Below are 20,148 nucleotides of genomic sequence, written 5' to 3'. Positions count from 1 at the left end.
ACCCTACTCGCGAATCATACATGCGACACATGTACACATGGAATCACATATTCAAACAGTTAATCAGGACTTCATCAGGGAACAACTATCCAAGGAAAATCCAATTCTCTTTTTACAATTTAAGAAAATGAAGCTCAATCTTTTAGAAATTCACTTACTAATCCGATATGATTTAACAATCCAAACCGTCAATAGGATTACAAATATTTCCAAGTACAACATGCTTTTGGGGTTCTAGACTACCCGGATAGTAGCATGATAGTAGCTATGCACGGACTCTCGTCACCTCATGCATACGTAGCCCCCACAATTAGGAGCACATAACCAATTAACTCACATATGGGGACAATTCCCTCTTACAAGGTTAGAAAGGAGACTCACCTCGCTCCGAAGCCTATATTCCGATTCAAGAATGCGCTCAAACCTCCAATTTGGAGCCGAACGATCCAAAACTATTCAAATAGGGTAAGAACTAGTCAATACATGCTCAAAAGTTCATATTCTAATTATTAAACCCATTTCTCAACCCTAAATGCAAGGTTCCTAAAATTCATCCCCGGGCCCACGTGCCCAGATTCCGAAATTTTCCGAAGGAAGTTGTTCTCTATAACCTAAGGATCAATAATATATGATTTCTAATCCATTTCATAACCAATTTTGTGGTAAAATCTAAGTTTTATTAAAACCCTAGGTCTAGCTCTAACCCCTTGATTTCTCCAAATCTTTAGGTGTTAATCTACCCAAAACTTGAGTGTTAAACTTAGAAATAAGGGGGATAAACTTACCTCACGATGCTATGTGGAAATCCCCTCTCAAGAGCTCCAAAATCGCTCAATACCCGAGTGCCAAATGGTCAAAATTGGCTGGGGCTCGACTTAAATGAAGCTGACTGCTTCAGCAGTTTCCGCATCTGCGGTCCCGCATCTGCGGAATTGGCTAAAAGGGATGGGACCGCTTTTGTAGTCTTGAAGCCGCATCTGCGAAGCCACTTATGCGGCTAAGGAGCCGCTTCTACGGTTTGGCCTAGCCAGCTCTGGGCCGCATCTGCGAGGCTACGACCGCTTCTGCGGTCTCGCACCTGCGGTCGACCAACCGCAGGTGCGGTTATGACAGAAGCAGATGCTTCAGCACTTCTCCAAGTTCCATCTTCATTCCGTTAACCACCCGGAATCCACCTGAGGCCCCCGGGACCCCAACCAATCATACCAACCAGACCTAAAACACAGTACAGACTTGCTCGAGGCCTCAAACCATATCAAACCACCCTAAAACCACGAATCGACCTCCAATCCAAGCTTTATGAACTTTAGAATTTCAAACTTCTACTTCCGAGGTTTAAACCTATCAAATCACGTCCGATTGACCTCAAATTCTGCATGCAAGTCATATTCGACATTACGTACATGCTCCAACTTTCGGAATCGAAATCCGACCCTGATATCAAAAAGTCAACTCTCGGTCAAACTTCTCAAAAACCTTAAAATTTCTATCTTTAGCCAAATGACTCCAAAATAACTCACGGACCTCTGAATTCACTTCCGATCGCGCTCTCAATTCCAGAATCACCATACGGAGCTACTCCCAGACTCAGAATTCCAAACGGACATCGATTACACCGAAATGCACTTCAACCCAAACTTATGAAATTTCTTCCAAAATGCTAACTTCCACAATAGGTGCCAAATCGCTCCCGGGTCATCCAAAACCCGATTCGAACATACGCCCAAGTCCGAAATCATCATACGAACCTGCTGGAACCTTGGAATCCCGATTCTGAGATTGTTTACTCAAAAATCCAATCTTAGCTAATTCTTTCAACTCAAAGCTTCCGAAATGAGAATTCTCTTTCCAAATCAACTCCGAACTTCCCGGAATTCAATTCCGACCGTGCGTACATGTCATAATACCTGAAGTGAAGCTGCTCATGGCCTCAAACTGCTGAAAGACGTGCTAGAGGTCAAAACGACCGGTCAGGTCGTTACAAATATGTTAGGTTTATTAATTTATATGTTTATTTGTTTGTTACTAACTTAATTTTTACTATACTAAAATTAAATAATTAATTTTCATACCTATACAAGATTTAACTATTAAATATTTGCATTTTGGTTTCGGGCACAATATTTGAGGCCCGGTAGTACCAATGTATCTTGAATTCTTATATTCTTACATTTGTTGACTATAATTGGAGATAGTTTGTGTTTGAACTATCAGCTTTTTGACATATTTTTTGGAATAATATATACTTAAATATTAATTTCTATAACTACAAGGATACTACGCTAAATGACACTATATTTTACTACCTAAAAGGTCACTACATTAAATACGAGCACTACATTAGACCACAAGATACCACTACAGGAAACCAAAGTAAAAATTTGTTTAGTTTACTAGTCTTTTAGTAAATTAATAATCTTAACCGGATAAAAATAATAAATTAATTTAATCATAAAATAATCATGAAATTGCATATACTACAGTAAAAAGTAACTAATTAAAAAAAATTAACAACTAATAACAATTTCTCTATTTTACAAATATTTTTAACACACTAATACTATAGTCCGGATAAAAAGCAATAAGTTAGTTAAATCGCAAAACAATCACAAAATAATATATATATAACATATAAAAAATAATTAATATGCATTTTTTTATACAAGTTTTAACAAAAACTAAGTCGAAATACCTCGATTTAAGGTTTTTAGAAAGTCGAAGATTTTGTGATTTGGAGCCGAAACAAGCAACAACGTCCGAGATAACACATTAGCTAGCACGTGAGACCGAGAATCTTTACTTTTTGTGGGAATGGTGGGCTCCACTCAAGCTTTTTTGGATAAAAATGGGGGGGGGGGGGTGTTTCTGTTTTGGAGAAGATGAAGACCGTTCTTTATTATATATATAACGTCTTTTGTTAAGATTATTTTCTATATTACACCCACCCCACTCCCCATGTCAAACAAACCCAATAGAGAGCGATCCACCCACCCCCACTTCCCCCAACCCCTTCTCATGCCGTGAACAACTTATGAGAACAAAAATTTCATCTCAACGCCATTACACATAGTGGAATAGAAGCGTCGCAAAATGCATGAATTTTTTTATCTTGATTGACTGGTTATGGGATTAAGTTGGATTTGTTGTTGTTGTTATTGTTATATTGATCGTCTATGACACTGTTAAAAAAGAGAGAGGACAAAACGAACCTTATGAATCTTAAGGAAAGAGTTTGTAAACTAAAAATTGGTCACATTTTAAGGAGGATGACAGGGAGTGAGGTTATATTTTTCAATCGTCGAACATCTCTTTCGATCGCTAGATATTTTTCCAGTCAGATTCCTTTCTCTCCCCACTTCAGTGTATTATTTGGGAACTAACTTTGGTTTAAAATCTGATAGAGTTTCTTGTTATTGTTTAATTTTTTTAGGATTTTTAATTTATGAAATTGAAGTGAGCTCTATTATATTAATCTCCATTGTTTCAAGTGAGGAGTAAGCGAAGAAGAAGATAGAAGAAGTAAAAAGAAACGAAAAACTTGGAGAAAAACTATAATAAAATAAGTAGGAAAATACATTTTTTAAAAAGGTATCGGAATTAAATTTTTAACCTGTGTTCTTTGTCTCTCACTCTCCTCAAGAGAAACAATAGCTTTGAAGGTGAAACATTTTATGTATTTATACTAAATTAAAAACACGAAAACTCTTAGGAAAATATCGTTCGCCTGTTTTACCATTTAAAACTAGAGCTCACATTGAATAAAATAGTCATTTTATTATATTTTTAATTCTAAAATTTTGAAATCAACTAAAACTTTATTTATTATAGTAGAAAATGCCAATATTTAGGACATTTAAATCAAGTAGAATTTTCCTTTTATAATTCAAAATCCTAATATTTAGGAATCAAATATAAGAACTATTTTTTATGTTAAAATACATTTTAGGAATTCAAATTTCAAAGTTCAAATATCTCACCACTAAACGTCAGATTTGGGTTCAAGACATACTATTTTTAATTTAAAGTATTGATTCGTCCATTTTTTTTGTCCAGTACTATTAATTATTCTAAAGTAAAGCTAGACGAGGAATTAGAGTTAAAATAAGCCAATATACGACTAAGATAAGGGAATTAATTTCTACTTTCTTCGTCTCAAATATTTATCTTAATTCCTAAAAATAGATAATTCAAATTATTTGTCATTTTAGAAGTTCAAGACAAAATTAATTAATTTTCCATTTTATCCTTAGTAGTAATTGTTCTTAAAGATGGAGATGACACATAAATAAAGTTAATATTCAATGAAGAGAGATTATATTAAACACATAAATAAAGGTAAAATAGTCAAAATTCCTTCTAACTAATGTTTTTTTAAGGACATATCAAATAGAAATACGATAAATAATTTGAGATGGATGAAATATTTATTAGTAATCAAGAGCCTTTAAATAGGTAGAAAGATGGTGAATTTGTTTATGTTATGAAACATTTATATTAACAACAAGAACATAACTCCAACCAAATAAATAATTGGTCACTGAAAGAAACTCATCAATTGATAATGATGATGAACGATTACAATTATAGATTTATTAGTATAGAAGTTGCACTAATCTACAGTGTCATTCGTCTTTTTTACCCTTTAAAAATAGATTTAGCATTGGACAACTATGTAATTTAAGTTACTTTCCCAATATTTAAGACTTTAAAATCAAGTCATATTTTATTATTACATAATATTTAGGAGTTCGAGATCAACTAAATAAGGATAAAATATATTAAGAAAAAAGAGGAAACTATAAAAAGTAAAAATGAAAGTTTCTTTTCAATGAAGGACAAAAAATATTATATATTCGTGTAAATTTTTGTGCCTATATCGTACAAGGAAAATTTTATCGTATAAGATCAATTTTGATCCTTTATTTTCCTTTCCATACAAAAATATTTTCTTGACTGTTTAAATTATATTTTATTATATTATTTCACATCTATAATTATTGCATGTGTTAATTTTCCTAATATTGACCTATTTAAGATTTTCAAATCAGTTTTATTTATCGAATATGTGTTATTTGAACCATGTCAGAAGTCTTAATATGTAAAATTTAAAATTAATTAAAATTTTAATCATCTTTGATATAAATTTTTATTTTTTAATAATTTGTTCTTCTTACATATAAACATATTTATTAATTGACGTGGTAATCACGTGCAACGCATATAGGGGTTAATTAAGTACAACCCTATTGAGGTAATTGTGTATTATCTTTATTATTAAATTAAATATGGGAAGCTTTTAAGTTTACAAGTACATATTTACCCTTTCTTAAAAATTAACCCTAATTTGGAAAAAAAAATGCCTACACTTCCGATAAAATATAAAAAAGGAAAAAAAAGAAGACAAGCCAACTAGCAAAGGAAGAGATCTATCGCCATATTAATTAGTTCTCTCTTTGTAGAAGATTGAAGTTCACACTGGTAAATTGCTTTCCTCTCATGTACATACACATTTCAAGCAAGTATAGTATGAGCAAATATGTTTGTTCATATGGGTAAACTGTTTTGCTTCTGCATCGCGTTTCAGTATAATAACATTTTTTTATCACTACTATTGATGGAGTAAATTATGCCTTCTTAAGAGAACTATTTTCGTGTGGGGCAAACGAGGCTACAATTTAATTTTCTCTACGATTTCCGTTTTGTGATTCTCAAATGAAAGGAACATGCACTAGGAATTCGGCTCCCACTAGGGTCAATTGGGCGGAGTGGTAACTCATTTGAGGCCCTTCCGTTTTTTCCCCAATTTAAGTACTGGAGGTAGTGAATTGTATGCATTCAAGTGGGTTCTTTTTCATTTGATTGATCCATTGTGCATTCGTAATCTACTGAAGTTGATTATAATCTGTTTCAGTTATTACTTGGTTTTGAATTAGAAATACTATGAATATGTGATTATTTGGGCAATTGAAGTAGGAAAAAGAGGAACTGTTTAACTAGGACTATGTACACTTCTTTTTAGTTCATAATTTGAAAATTTGGAGAATATGGCTAGAAGTGCATGATAGAGGTAGACTGAAAATTGTATATATCTAAAAAGAACCTGTTGTGATGAGTAGAAAGTTGGCATATTGTTGTACATTTTTCACTCGAAAACAGACCGAGTCTGAAAGATTGACTTTCTTGATTCTATTGTCAAAAAGTTTTTTAGAGGGTGTCATGGGTTTGAGCAAAACTGAAGTGAACTTGAAGAGATTGCTTGTAACTGCACCACAACAGCAAAATCAAGCAAAGCTTATACATGTAAGTGCATATATCATTCAAGTTCGATTTTTTATAAAGGAATGATGGTTGCATTTTCTCATTTTTCTTTTCATTCTTCGAAATAGCTTCGGTGCTTTTTGTTGCATTTATGTGAGACTGGTCGTGAATATGATGAGTTTATATATATATAAAGATATTATATTCTTGTACAGATGATTCTAGTCCTTAAAGGTTTAAACTTTCTGATCACTATGACATGCCTATACTCTAATATGGATTTTTGTAATTTAATTTCATGTTTTGGTGTTTGAGTGTGGGTACATCTGGTTATCTCATTTGGAAAAGTGTTTTTAGACCTAAATCACATGTTATAAATTCACAAAAAGGATGTTTGGTCATCTTGATTTCCTGAGCTATTAAGAGGCTTATTTCTGTGACTTTGATGATATGCTTTAAGAAGCTTACTTTGAAACACTAGGCTTGTGTAAAAGAACCTAATAGGTTTCTTTGACTAACAGTAGATCAGTAGCTATATGTTTTTTTTTTTTTTTTAATTTAAAATTTTATTTTCATCTTGTTGATTATTTTGCTAGAGGTTTTTAAGAATTTAAACAATGTGCTATTTAATGGAGCTCATATTATCTGTGTGGGCTGTGAGCATTTAAGAGTAAGGCTTCTTTGTATTTTGGGAGCTTTAAATATTTGGGCAGCTTCGAGTGAACTAGTAGCTCTGTTGATTCACTAACACAATGGAGGATGCTGGGGATTTCCATTGTCCAATCCCCATATGAATTCATCCTTAAAAAAGGCTACGTATTTTCATCCTACTTTGGGTTAATATCAGATAAAGGCATAATGCTACTGATTAAGTGGTCTTTCCTCAAGTAATTTTATATGGACCGTTTGGAAAGAGATGAACCATTGTGCATTTGACGGACAGAGAGGACTAATGGTTAACTTTGCCCGCTTGTTAAATATACTTCCTCCTATTTTAGTTAGTGTTGGTAAGAGTGATAGTGTTCTAGGGGTTCAATATTGGGACTGGAGTGCACTGGTATAAAACACTTGCCTTCTCTAAGGATACATCTTTTCGGACTTTAACAACAACAAACAACGACAAAAAACCCAGTGAGTTCCCACTAGTGGGGTCTGGTAAGGGTAAGATGTACGCGGACTTTCCATACAAATTTTGTATACAATGTTGCACCCCACTTGCATGCCTTCAACACATTTTACCTGTAAAAAGTTCTGTTTGGAGCAAAAGTACTTTTTCCTGATCTCTACATGGTGATTAAGATCAGTAATACTGCAATATCATCATATCCAGGATAAACATAAACATGGCTTAGGATGACTCATCCATCTACTGTTTTAAAAAAAAAATCTGATATAGGATAAGAGATAGAGAGTCATAGTAATACCTCCCTGTCTTCCCAAACCTTTGGACTTAACATGCATCAAACTGGTTTTTTGATGTCTCTGGTAGATACTATTTGTTTCAGGAATCTGATCTTTTCCCTTGCAGTTGTATATTCTCTGACATAGTTGTTAATTGTGAAAGTTAATAATTCAACGTGCACGCAGCTGCAAATTGTGACATAGGTTGTTTCTATGAAAAACTTTTCAGAAAATCATGGCATAGGCAATTTGCTAATGTGGGGAATTGTGCAATTCTTGTCATCTCGATTTTTCTTTCAACAGGGATATGTATTTATTATTTCTATTTGTTACATCTTTCACAGTATGTTGCTACTTTGCGTGAACTGCTGGAGCAGGTGGCTGAAGAGAGGAATCCAGACGGATTACCAAGGTCTATATGCTTTATTCTTTTCCAATTATATAATTTGAAGAAAATTACATGTTGCTACACAAATTTCCAGCACTTTTGGCTTCCTTACCTTCTGTGATTTTTTTAATAAAGTTCCTGCGTTCTGTTTCTTTAGTTGGAGTTATCATTAAAATTTAAATGTATGCTGCCTAGCCATTTCACTCTACCTAAGTAATAAATTGGAAACCCTCTCAGGGTCGATTAAAAGGAAATTACCCTCTTTCACTCTCAACTCCCCCTACCCTTCTCCAAATTTGGACATATTACAGTTATATTTTTGAGTTAGTGGACAAATATCCTGCCTATAATGAAAATTCCGCATCCTGAGCATGACTAATAGCCTAGTAATGTGACACTGGAAGTCATGATGCTGGGATTAGTAATCTTTGTGCTGACCATTTGGCAGTGTGCAGCACCATACCACAGGAGGACAATAATTCCTTTCATGTATCCCTGGTCATTCCACAGATAACTCTACTTTTTCTTAATCTACTGCACAAGGAGAATGTTTTAAATGTTTATTAGCTTGGCTTGACGGGGTATATATTCTTAATGGGTCTCTTATTTATTTTTTTAGTTACCAGATGCTTTTTTCCTGATGTGTGTTCAATTTTCATGTTGATTCCCAAAACAGAGTTTCAAAAGCTAAGGTGAACGAATATGCAGAGAACATTGAAGCCATTGCTGCCAAGTTAGCTGTGCCCATGGTATGCGCAAGCTAGTTTCATTTTTTGTGATTTATCATTCTGATTTCACCTTGAATTCTTATACGAAAACATATCATATGGAGGTATTTTACGGAATATGAAAGAGCTGGCATTTTTTTATCAATAGGCTGTCACTGAAGTTTAGTGCATTATTTGCGCTGTTAGTCCATAGTGCTCAGCATTTCAGACTTCACCATTCTTTTGGCCTTACTGCTACTGTTGTTTCCATAACTCCGTTCTTTTGATGTCTTTGAACGTGGTTCAATCTTCTCTTCTGGAGTCTATCTTTCAACTTATATTAGATCAACTTGTTATAGTCATATGCAAGTAGTCTGTCGAAAATGTTTTTGCTTCTATTTGTATTATTAACATATCAATGATCTGCTATTGTTGTTTAACCAAATCCAGTCTGATGTGCAAACACCTGAGGAACCTGTGGCTGAGACTTCAAGCAGCGGAACTCCCAAAGCAGAAGACAGTGTGAGTTCTGCTTCTGAAGGACTGAGAAGAAGAGTCGGGTACCTGCATGGCTCTTTTGTCATTTATAGCCATTGTAATGTGCCATTTATCATTATCTCGCTTGAACGTGATTTTCTTTTTGGAGTGAAACAGGGTCCATTCAAACAATGAGGAGAGATCTCAAGACTCCATCGATTCTGATCAATCAGCTGCAGTCAAACTGGATGATGCTGCACGGACACATATTGAGAAGCACAGGTGCTCTATCTGTACTTCTTTTCCATATTGATACTTGTAGACAGTTTTTATGTGTTGGCATCTGTTCCACCAAGGGATTTCTGGTGTGTATTTGTTCCTGTAAAGAAGCAGCTTTCCATGTGTGATTAAAAGTGATAGTGGATATGCGCTCTTCTTTAGTTATTAGAAAAAATAGTTGATATGCTATTAAATATAACCAGAAAAGTCCCGGCATGAAGGAAGCATGATACTCCATATCTTTTTTTTTTCTCTCTTTTATTTACCAAGTAGAAGAGATGGAACACACCGAGTAAGCCTTTATGAGCTACGTACAATTCTGTCACTTTGTTGGCTAATCAGGTATATGCTCTATGGCTAACAGCTTGCCTTTCTGAAGTTTTCTTAGATGATGTAGGTTGGCAGTTTTGACATTCTAGTTAAGGTAGCATTTCAAATTGATTGAGCTGAAGAGAAGCATCTTTTAACTAACTGTTCATCTTCATTTGTGTAAGTTTTAGAATTTCTTTTTGTGCTTTGAGTGCTCTGAAATTGCATCAATTTGACATACTAAACTAATCTTAGCTCTGAGGTTATATGCACCCCAATTCCCAGTTATGTTTGATAGACTTGGCTACACAGGCAAATTTTTTTTGCTAATTTATGGTGTATTTTGAAGAATCCACATGAAATGCCCACTTGCAGTAGGCACTGTTTGACACACATTTCTGACACAATAAGTAAATAAATAAATGATCAATGTAATATAGAGCCTATCAAGCTCCAACACTTTTTGCTTAAACTATAGTTGGAGTCTTCAGACTGAGGGGCTACTCTGAAATCTGGCTTGATCAACATCATAGGAAGGAGCTTTAATACTTCTTTCATAGAGTTAATGCAAAAAAGAATGGGCGTTGCAATTAGAAGATTATATTTCCATGAGTTTTATATATGTTTTATGGATAACATGCTGACAAAGCTAGCTGAAAGGTTGAAATTAGCATTTACTAAATTAGTCTAATACTCAATATGCTTTTGTGAATGGAGGCAGATAATAGACTTACAGCTGCATTTTGCTGCAACGCATATGTTTGTCCAATCTTTTCCGTTGTAGGAGAAAAGTTACAAGAAAAATTAATCACTTATTTGTGCAACTTTTCTTTTCTCTGGAGAGGGGTGAGGGTAGTTAGGGAGAGTCCCCTGATCATTTATCAGATGTTCTCATCTTTTGCAGGAAACTTCAGGAGGACTTGACTGACGAAATGGTTATTTTGGCACGGCAGCTCAAAGAGAGTAGTCTCATGATGAATCAATCTATCAAAAATACTGAGAAAGTAAGTTTTATATTTCTTTTCACTCTGCTTAAATTGTTGGGAACCATCTCTAGCAATTTTTGCTTCGAGATGATTTTGCTGTCTCCAAAACATTTTACTATTTTGCCTGTAGGAGGCAATTGAGACTATTTGGTAGCTGATAGCCTGATACTATCTTTTCTGGCACACAACATTATTTATTAGTCTTAACTCTGGCATTACTACACGTTTGATGATTCTTTACTAGTTCTGTGTGATAAGAAATGGAATGCTTCAGCGTTCAATCTGTTTGGATTCACTCGGATTCTGAGTTATCTTGTCAAGTTATGGTCTTTTCCTTTTATCTCTTGTTAAACTTGGTTACTTTGTGTACATTGGCCTCATAATTGTCACATATAATGTGGATGCAGATACTTGATTCAACTGAGAAAGCAGTTGAGCATAGCCTAGCAAGTACAGGGCATGCAACTTCCAGGGCTATGGATGTGTATTCCCGGAGTTTCAAGACTACATGCTTCCAGTGGCTCTTGATCTTTGTCATGACATTAGTCTTTGTCATGGTTGTATTACTTATTCGAGTGACTTAGCAGCCGACCCCTTTGTTAGTGGAGATTTGACAAAATGTTTGGTTTTATTGTTACCGTGTATAGTAATGTAATCTGTAATTTTAGTTTAACAAAGTTAAAAGTTATTTGTGGGGGGGGGGGGGCGGAGGTTATACAATGCTTGCTGAAGGCGAAATTTAATTACTTATTTCATTACTCAATTTTTTTTAAAAGAGTTTTTTAAGCTTAATTCAATATGCTTTGTTGATATAATACTGATTGTCAAGGAGTAGAATTTTTAGTTGCTTTTCTCCTACTTAGGGTGGTTTGGTAGGATGTATAAGAATAATGCGGAATAAGGTGTATTAGTAATGCATGGATTAGTAATGCATATGTTACTAATGCAAACATTAGTTATGCATATATTATTTCTTATATACTGTTGGTGTGGTGTATTAAAATTATAATGTATTGCATAATTTTTAAGAAAAATAGTTGGTTACAAAAATGCTCTTCATATTCTCTAGCTTTAAAGGACTTTAAGGACAATTTTGTCTTTAAACATACTAATGCATGCATTAATAGCCTTGGTATTACTAATGTCATGGTTTTCTATGCTTTACTAATGTATAGGATAATACCAAGTATGATGTATAACTAATACAAATATTAGTTATACACATTGAAAAAATCTACCAAACAAGGTATTAGTAATGTATAAAACTAATGCTTGCATTATTTTTTCAAATGCCTCCTACAAACGATACCTAATACTGTTTGTTGTTGATCAAGAGCCGACACTAAAGCTGGGAAGGTTCCAACAGAGGTCAAACTGGTACGAAGCCACGGCGTCTTCTTCCACACCCCCAAAACAAAAAGGCAAAAAGGAAAGGTCCTGGTTAAATACGTGCTTCTCCCTCTACTTTGTAATTTAATTCCACCCAAATTAAAAAAACAAGTACAAAAGATATAAGAAAAGTTTAAATTGTCACGTAATTTTTTGACACAAATAATATTATAGATATTTTTTCATGTTTTCCTTTATCAAAGGTCTAACTTGTTTATAACAATTCATAAAGACAATTTTTTCATTTCTTCAGATGAAACTTTTGTTATGACAAAATTAAGCCAATTTAGAGGGAAGATTTATGGTTCAACTCAAATACTCCAATTTCCAGAGCAACTTTTTTTAAAAAAAAAAACAGAAAACTTTTCATCAAAACTATATATATTTTTTATTGCATATTCCCGATGGGACCACCAAAACTATATGAATATACTGAATATTGGACCGTCAGTTCAATATGAAACATTAAAGAAACATTAGACCAAATTAAAGTTTAAGCGAAAAGATAGGCACCACACAAATTTTTTTTCTTTTTAGATTATTTTACATAGGGGGAGATGGACTGGACGGTGGAAAAATAATTCGCACAATTTGCATTATTTTCTTAGAAAATTCCAAATTAATACGTAGAAGAAAAAAAAAAGTTGGAAAATTCCAGATAAAAATAAAGGAATCTTCTCACCATCAACAAGAGAGAGGAACTTTGGTTGAGTGTCCCTTTTTTTTGCTATTTCTTGACGTCAACCTCTCTTCTTCCTCTTCCTTCTTTCAAGTCCTAATTCTAATCAAAACCCTAATTGAACGATCACAAAAATCTCCATCACAACCAAATAATCACTTCTCTTTTGCAAATTTTGATCAATTAACAACTATGGCAACCAGTGGAAACAAGAATATGAACGCCAAATTGGTTTGTTCTCGCATCTTTGATTTATCAATTTTGCTTATGGGTTGAGCTTTAATTCCATAAAGATTCCTTCTTTTTGTCTTATATGATCTGGGTCTTCTTTAATTCTTCAGAAATTTGATTCTTGACTTAGAATTTTTAATTTTATTTTTGGGTTTGATAACGAAAAGTCCTTCAATTTGGATTTCTATTGCTCCTTGTTTCCTTATTTGTAAAATTTAGATATGGTATTTCTCTTAGTTTTGTGCTTTGCCAGTAAGTTTATTATTCATGTATACCTTGATATGCTGAATTTGATCTTTCACTTGGTTACTATTTGCTGATGCTATGTTGTCAAAGTAAAATTGTTTATGGTTTGAGTTGGTTTGTATATTAATATGCTAAATTTGATCTTTCACTATTTGTTAATGCTATCTTGTCAAAGTAAACCTGGTGATGGTTTTTTCCGCCGTAGCTATTATGATATTTTTTTATTTTTATGCCTTTTGCGGTTGTACTGAAGTTTGGATAAAGTATTGAAGCGTTTTTGGTTTTAGGTGCTTCTTGGAGATGTTGGAGCTGGAAAATCTAGTCTAGTTCTGCGTTTTGTTAAAGGACAATTTATTGAATTTCAGGTAGGTGCTTAGCTCACCATTTGATATGTGTAGCTGGAAAGTCTAGTCTAATTCTGCACCTCCTATTTGACATTTTTACTTAATTCGGCTTTCTTATTTTAGGAATCAACTATTGGTGCCGCATTTTTCTCCCAAACAGTAGCAGTAAATGATGCAACTGTAAAATTTGAAATATGGGACACAGCAGGCCAAGAGAGATACCACAGTCTTGCTCCAATGTACTATAGAGGAGCTGCGGCTGCTATAATTGTTTTTGATATCACAAATCAAGTAATTCTCCCACTTGATTCCATCTAGTCGTCATAATTCACTCGATACTGATCCCGTAATGTTTGCCAGCATGAACTTGCTAACTTAGTTTCTCAATTATTTATTTATAGGCATCATTTGATAGAGCAAAAAAGTGGGTTCAGGAGCTTCAGGCACAAGGTACCTTTGACATCTTAAGTTGCATCATTGTCTGACTTTATTCCTGTAAGGCCGTACTGAAATATTCCTAACTTAAATTAGTATGTCTAAAATACTTGGTGATGTATGATTAGGAGGGTTTTAGCTGCTTAGAGCAAGGTAGAATTTTTTGGCAAAATATGATGAAATATTCTAACATTCAATTAGTGGGTAATATGAGGGGATCGGTTGGAGTTATTGCTTCGCATATGGGTGAGTTGAAAGTTGAACATCGTCGCACAATGAAGCCAGAATGGAAGGAAATAAGCACTGTTTCCTTTTCATGGATGGTGCATACAACAGTGTTCTTTCAATAACACATATTGTCTTTTCATATATCTTACTTTTCTCTACCTCAAACTACGTCCCAGGTAATCCAAATATGGTGATGGCACTTGCGGGGAATAAGGCAGATTTGTTAGATGCAAGAAAAGTGGCTGCAGAGGTTAGTGTTTTTGTACCTGTGACTCAACACTGCTTTCCATACGATAGATAGTGATGTGCAAAAGCACCACAAAAAGCTTAGCCGGAGATATGGGTGTCAATTTACACATGATGTTGTTATTCGCCCAAGTATTTATGAATTGCGTGAATGATAATTTAAACTACATGGCCGGCATGACCAGTTATTCAGGGTTTGCAAGGTTATAGCGGATACCCTAAGGTATTGAGGTGTTCTTCAGTGCTATTTTCTCAACCTCATGTTACTGCCTACACCTGAAAATTAGAAATTTACAACATGCATGTGCTTAAAGCTCCATTCTTGGCTATCAAAAAAGCTTCATTCTTGGTCTACGCTGTTGTTTTTTTTTTTTTTTTTCCCTTTCCCACTTTCCTATTCTTGGGTTGCTTTTTTATTGGAAAAAATTGGTCTCTCTCTCTCTCAGAGAGAGAAACACACACACACAGACACACACACACAGAGTAATGTTAGAATTGTTTAAAAAAAAATTAATGTGCAATCTTTAATTTTGAGAAAGGCAACGATATATTCATCAGCACAAAGAAAGTGCTGGCAGGCATTTTTACTTGGTGGGAACTGGAAAGAGAGAGAGTAACAAAGCTAGTTACAGGTTTTCTGGAAAACTAGACTTCCCAAAAGAAAATTAAAATAGGTGAGCTTAATCCTTCAAACTTTGGCTTCACATCTTTTTAGACCAAGTTTGATCTGGATGCTGTCGAAGTAAACAATGATGCACACTGGGAGGAAATACGTCCAGATAATGCCACTTTGGATCACATTTGGAAACACCCCACCCCAAAAAGATTAAAGAAAAAAAAATGTTTTTTTTTGTCGCCAAAATAGGATTAGTGGCTCCCACTAAATCCAGATCAAGAAAATTCTGTAACAGGCACTTATACAGTTTCCTTTTCTTTCTTTCTTTTGTTCTTTTTTCTTTTCCTTTTTTCTGATTTTGATAATGGTGGTGAGATTTGTACAGCAGTAGAAAATATATAAAACTTTATTCTGTTGGAGAGCCTATATGATTGGATATTGGAATGAAACGGTTAAAAACAAAGCAAAATGGGCAATCAGTATTCATAACCTCAACTGTAGTTGTTGATAACAGTGGTATCACGGCTAGTTTGTGCAGATCGACTAGTTTATCGGGTACCTACTACTTCCACCAACATAGTCATCGAGTAACTCCAATCTGTAAGGTTTTGACAAATGAGAAGACATACCTAGTGTCCTTTTGGTTGGATACGGAACCTTGGTTCCCAAGATTGTTACTCCAGTTCTCGTACTGGTAGGCCACTTCTTGGGGCCTAAACTCATATACATGTCTTCTGACCCAGCTATGGCAAAAGAGGTTCTATATGGCTGAAAACCTATGAGTTTGTGAAACTTGCAATCTAGATGTTTCTGTAGAAAACATTAAACGACAGGTTTTCGATTTTTTTTCTAAACTGGGTTGGTAGTTAAAGATAGCAGCACGATCCAAAACTCAATTGGTTAGTGAATGCGTCTGGATGCCTGTGACCCTTTTTACAAAAATTTCGTCTCTATGAGTTTTAGTCTATTTATTCACTTACTTAAATACACATCCAAAGGATCTCAAAGTCCTCAAGGCATTAGCATTATATCGGAATTGATATTCTACTTAACAGTTTTTTCACTGGAATTGCATCATTACTGATACGTTACTAATGCTGTTTCAGGAAGCACAAACATATGCCCAGGAGAATGGTCTTTTCTTCATGGAAACATCTGCAAAAACTGCATCTAATGTTAATGACATTTTCTATGAAATAGGTAATTACTTGCATTCATTTTCTGTGTTTATGGGCTGCCAGCTTTTGTGGTATGAGGTCATTTGCATATGAAGTCAATGTTCTGCTCTTGTTGGCTATGCATATCATTATCGCGCGCTATCGGTTTTGAACCACTACTTATATGCATTTTGTATGACATGACATTACTGGGAACCAAATTGAGTAATTACTTTGGTACGTGTTAATATAGTAGAGGAAAAGGAATTTATTAACTTATTAAGAAACCTTGTTTCTTTATGTTGCAATTGACATGCTGATGCGGAATAATAATACTTGTTGCAGCAATACATATAAAAGAAGTAACATAAGAAGTTAGTTTTTAGTTAATCATCTCTTACCTATGATCTCTCATTTGCGTTTAGTAATGTTTATAGTATTTTTTATTTAGTTATGAGAAGAGTTACTGTCTGGAGAGCAGAGTGTTACTCATTCATCCATGTTTTAGTAATCTCATATTTCTTTTAGTTAGTATTCTAGTATATCTAAATCTTACTCTTCCTCTTAGTGATGTTCTTAATTTGATATAATCAAAAATGGATAACTGTAAATTTTATATAATTAACAATATTACACTAATTATATTTATTCAACTATGATAATAAAACGAATACTGGAGTGTAAAAAGTGATTTAATATGGGTTGAGGATATCATTGGTGGCAAATCTCTCTTTGATTTAAGAATAGACACGTTTATATGACACTACATATCCAGATTTTAATACAATGAACCAAAACTCCAATGACAAATACAAAGTATCTCTGCAATACAATGTCCAAGTCGAATTTTGTCTTCTTGAGCCGAGGGTCTGTCGGAAACAACCTCTCTACCCTCTTGGGATAGGGGTAAAGTCTGCGTACACTCTATCCTCCCCAGACCCCACTTGTGGGATTTGGGATTTTACTGGGTTGTTGTTTGTTGTTGTCGTGCATATAACTGGCGACTTGTTATTTTTATCAATCTGAATATATAGTTCTTAAACTGTTTATTCACTTGCAGCAAATAGACTGCCTCGGCTTCAGCCAGCACAAAATCCATCTGGGATGGTTCTTATGGATAGGCCTGCTCAAACACCGGCTAGTGCTTCTTGTTGCTCTTAAATGTCTATTAGTGCTTCTCATTACAATGCTGTTTTTTGTTTAATGTGTTTGTGCTGATTGTTAAGAGTTTGTTGTGCCATTTCTCCATCATTGTACAGATATTTCATGAAAAATTCTTCAAGATGATTTGACTCTTTTCTTTGAATCCTCCCTATGTAATGAGATTCTATATATGACATGCTTGAGTGGTGCTATTAAACAATATATAATATGTGCTCTTTCTTATGGGTTCCAATTATAATGAGATTGGGATCGTTAATAGGGTCGCCCATGGGTAGTGCAAGATAAAGCTAATTAACAACTCTTCCCGTACCAACTCTCTTAATTCGTACTGACCCGAGTCTGGCCACTATGAAACATTAAAACATTGTTAAAAACGAGATGTCAAACAAGAAGTTAGTTTTTGCTTTCATTTTTCTGGTTTCACCTGTCTACAGCAAAGCAGTTTACTTCATGTCTCACTCTGGCGAGTCCTGCTGGTGGTAAGGCGTGTATGTAGTGGGCGTGTTTGGATGTATGAATTGTGAAATTTTGAAAAAAAAGTAATAAAAATAATTCAAGTTGAAAATGGTATTTGGAGCTGTTTTTGAATTCTTGTGAGTGCTTTCAAGTGAATTTTGAAAAATAACTTTTTGGAGTTTTTAAAATTTCAAAAAAAAATCGAAATTTAACTCAGGTGAAATTTGAAATTTTAAGGCCAAACACTCATTCCGAAAAAAAGTGAAAAAAGTTTCGGAAAAAAAGATTCTTTTTTTATGGCCAAATGGGCAAGTAAATCAGCCATTATTGATGTTATCACTTGGTCGAGCTGTCCTCATCTTGACCAAACTATAATCACATATACACTAACCTCATATCACTATTTGGTATTCAGGCCAGAAATTGGTAACTTGGGATTGAAGTAATAGTTGTTGGCGGTTCGATTGAAGGGTAACAGTCATTGTATTGGAGCAACCATCAGTCAGCAATCAATAATCGATATTTGCTGAGCTAAACAATCTGAATTCTAGATCTCAACGAGCACTGTTTGTTTTGGATTATGTGAATGCTTTTTTTTTTTTTAATGCAGAATAATCACTGTCACTGAAATAATAGAATACCACCAACTACGCGAAAGTGACTGATTTAATTAAGATTAAGAACAAACCTTATGAGAATGGAAAACTGGAAATTCTAGAAAGATTATATCAGAGGACAAGACCTCAAAATCGCCGAAAATTAAAGAAGGTTCCAAATTCCAATAATAACACAATACAAACAAATTATGCTAGCCCCCTTTAACTCTTCTCAATGCGACTTTATAATATCTGTTCTATTCCTTAACAAAAGATAATATTTGTTCGTCATCTGTCCAGTGAAAGGCTAAGAGATCAACTTTTTTTAATATTCTTCTTAATAACTGTTCAAAGCCAAAATTAAATAAGATGTCTCTGATATTACAAGAGCTATAATAGTGTTTGAATCTCCTTAGTATAAAAGGATCACATCAATCGTTTTCTATCAGGTGACATGTGACACACATAATCCTATACTTATTATTTATCATCATTGCCAAGTTATAAAACTGAAGCAAATCTTACAGCGATTATAAGGATCCAAGATTTGATACCATCTTTGCAGCTATACAAGAATATCACTAATAACATCTCTTCCAAAGTAAAATTTTAACAATAATCATTTCCTCGTGAAGAAATTGAATAAGAAGATACATTTAATTTCAATATGCTTCTTTATTTCCAAGCAACTAGCTACAATATACGGGAAGGTGCACGTGGCTCCCATTGATGATATTGGGGAGAAGGTGCACGTGGCTCCCATTGATGACAAGATGCGGGAAGCGAGACTCAGATGGTTCGGGCATGTACAGAGGAGAAGCCCAGATGCTCAAGTAAGGAGGTGTGAGCGGCTGGTTATGGAAGGCACGAGAAGAGGTAGAGGGCGGCCTAAAAAGTATTGGGGAGAGGTGATCAGGTAGGATATGGCGAGGCTTCAGATTTTCGAGGATATGACACTTGATAGGAAGTTGTGGAGGTCGAGTATTACGGTTGTAGGCTAGGAGGTAGTTGAGTCCTGCGTTACTTTGTACCTTTGTAAGCCTAGTCCGGTGGGGTTTTGTCTAAGATAGCTAGGGGCAATGTCGTGTCTTACTATTTTCTATTTTCGACGCAGGATCCATTTACTAGCCATCGTTTTTGCTTTGCATTTTTCTTCTGCATTTTATGTTCCTTTTTCCCTCCGTGGTGAATCTAATATTCTCTCCTTTTGTCTTTTTATTATCTTGAGCCGAGGGTCTTCCGGAAACAGCCTCTCTATCTTTTCGGGGTAGGGGTAAGGTCTGCGTACACACTACCCTCCCCAGACCCCACTTGAGGGATTTTACTGGGTTGTTGTTGTTGTAGCTACAATATACATCCAGCTCAATCCTTCGGATTGAACGAGAATCATTTTTGCTTGTGCTTTTTAAAATAAGAAAACTTTCTTCATCGATACATAAACGCATCATTAAACGAAACAAAAAAAAACACTAAATTCAAAATTACAATTTCAAGCTGAGATCCACATATAGTGTTTTTGGACAAAAGCAGGTAGCAGAATCCAATTTTTTCATTAT

General features: G+C 34.5%; 2 protein-coding genes across 6 annotated transcripts; both read left to right on the top strand.

Moving 5' to 3' along the window:
• The first annotated feature begins 5,357 nt into the window (after positions 1 to 5,357).
• Positions 5,358 to 11,620, top strand: LOC107793376 (uncharacterized). 5 transcript variants are annotated; one of them, XM_075250103.1, is made up of 9 exons: positions 5,358 to 5,478; positions 6,201 to 6,300; positions 8,004 to 8,071; positions 8,724 to 8,796; positions 9,205 to 9,314; positions 9,409 to 9,513; positions 9,784 to 9,852; positions 10,724 to 10,823; positions 11,213 to 11,620. In XM_075250103.1, exons 2-9 carry the CDS (start codon positions 6,217 to 6,219, stop codon positions 11,387 to 11,389), a joined length of 786 nt encoding a protein of 261 aa, XP_075106204.1. In that variant the 5' UTR covers positions 5,358 to 5,478; positions 6,201 to 6,216; the 3' UTR covers positions 11,390 to 11,620. The 5 variants fall into 5 exon arrangements, with proteins under 5 accessions (XP_075106204.1, XP_075106203.1, XP_016471201.1 ...); XM_075250102.1 differs by lacking the exon at positions 5,358 to 5,478 and adding an exon at positions 5,480 to 5,552; XM_075250104.1 differs by lacking the exon at positions 5,358 to 5,478 and adding an exon at positions 5,485 to 5,817.
• A 1,263-nt stretch (positions 11,621 to 12,883) lies between these two features.
• LOC107793377 (ras-related protein RABF2a) lies at positions 12,884 to 17,730 on the top strand. Its single transcript, NM_001325562.2, has 7 exons — positions 12,884 to 13,104; positions 13,638 to 13,715; positions 13,818 to 13,985; positions 14,096 to 14,144; positions 14,534 to 14,607; positions 16,326 to 16,419; positions 17,437 to 17,730. The coding sequence occupies exons 1-7, from the start codon at positions 13,066 to 13,068 to the stop codon at positions 17,535 to 17,537; spliced, it is 603 nt and encodes a 200-aa protein (NP_001312491.2). The 5' UTR covers positions 12,884 to 13,065; the 3' UTR covers positions 17,538 to 17,730.
• Positions 17,731 to 20,148: the final 2,418 nt, after the last annotated feature.

Source organism: Nicotiana tabacum, chromosome 3 (assembly GCF_000715075.1).
Source record: "Nicotiana tabacum cultivar K326 chromosome 3, ASM71507v2, whole genome shotgun sequence".
Lineage (NCBI taxonomy): Eukaryota > Viridiplantae > Streptophyta > Magnoliopsida > Solanales > Solanaceae > Nicotiana > Nicotiana tabacum.
The sequence above is the reverse complement of the archived record's forward strand: the minus strand, read 5'-3'. Positions and strand labels throughout refer to the sequence as shown.

What these genes read in the sequence shown, in the direction of transcription:
- LOC107793377 (NM_001325562.2), top strand. Translation starts at nt 13,066, where the DNA reads ATGGCAACCAGTGGAAACAAGAATATGAACGCCAAATTG. An exon ending in TTTTTGATATCACAAATCAA is followed by an intron (nt 13,986 to 14,095) that starts GTAATTCTCCCA and finishes ATTTATTTATAG; the next exon opens with GCATCATTTGATAGAGCAAA. An exon ending in CAAGAAAAGTGGCTGCAGAG is followed by an intron (nt 14,608 to 16,325) that starts GTTAGTGTTTTT and finishes ATGCTGTTTCAG; the next exon opens with GAAGCACAAACATATGCCCA.
- LOC107793376 (XM_075250102.1), top strand. Translation starts at nt 5,497, where the DNA reads ATGTACATACACATTTCAAGCAAGTATAGTATGAGCAAATATGTTTGT. An exon ending in AATCCAGACGGATTACCAAG is followed by an intron (nt 8,072 to 8,723) that starts GTCTATATGCTT and finishes TTCCCAAAACAG; the next exon opens with AGTTTCAAAAGCTAAGGTGA. An exon ending in GGACTGAGAAGAAGAGTCGG is followed by an intron (nt 9,315 to 9,408) that starts GTACCTGCATGG and finishes GGAGTGAAACAG; the next exon opens with GGTCCATTCAAACAATGAGG.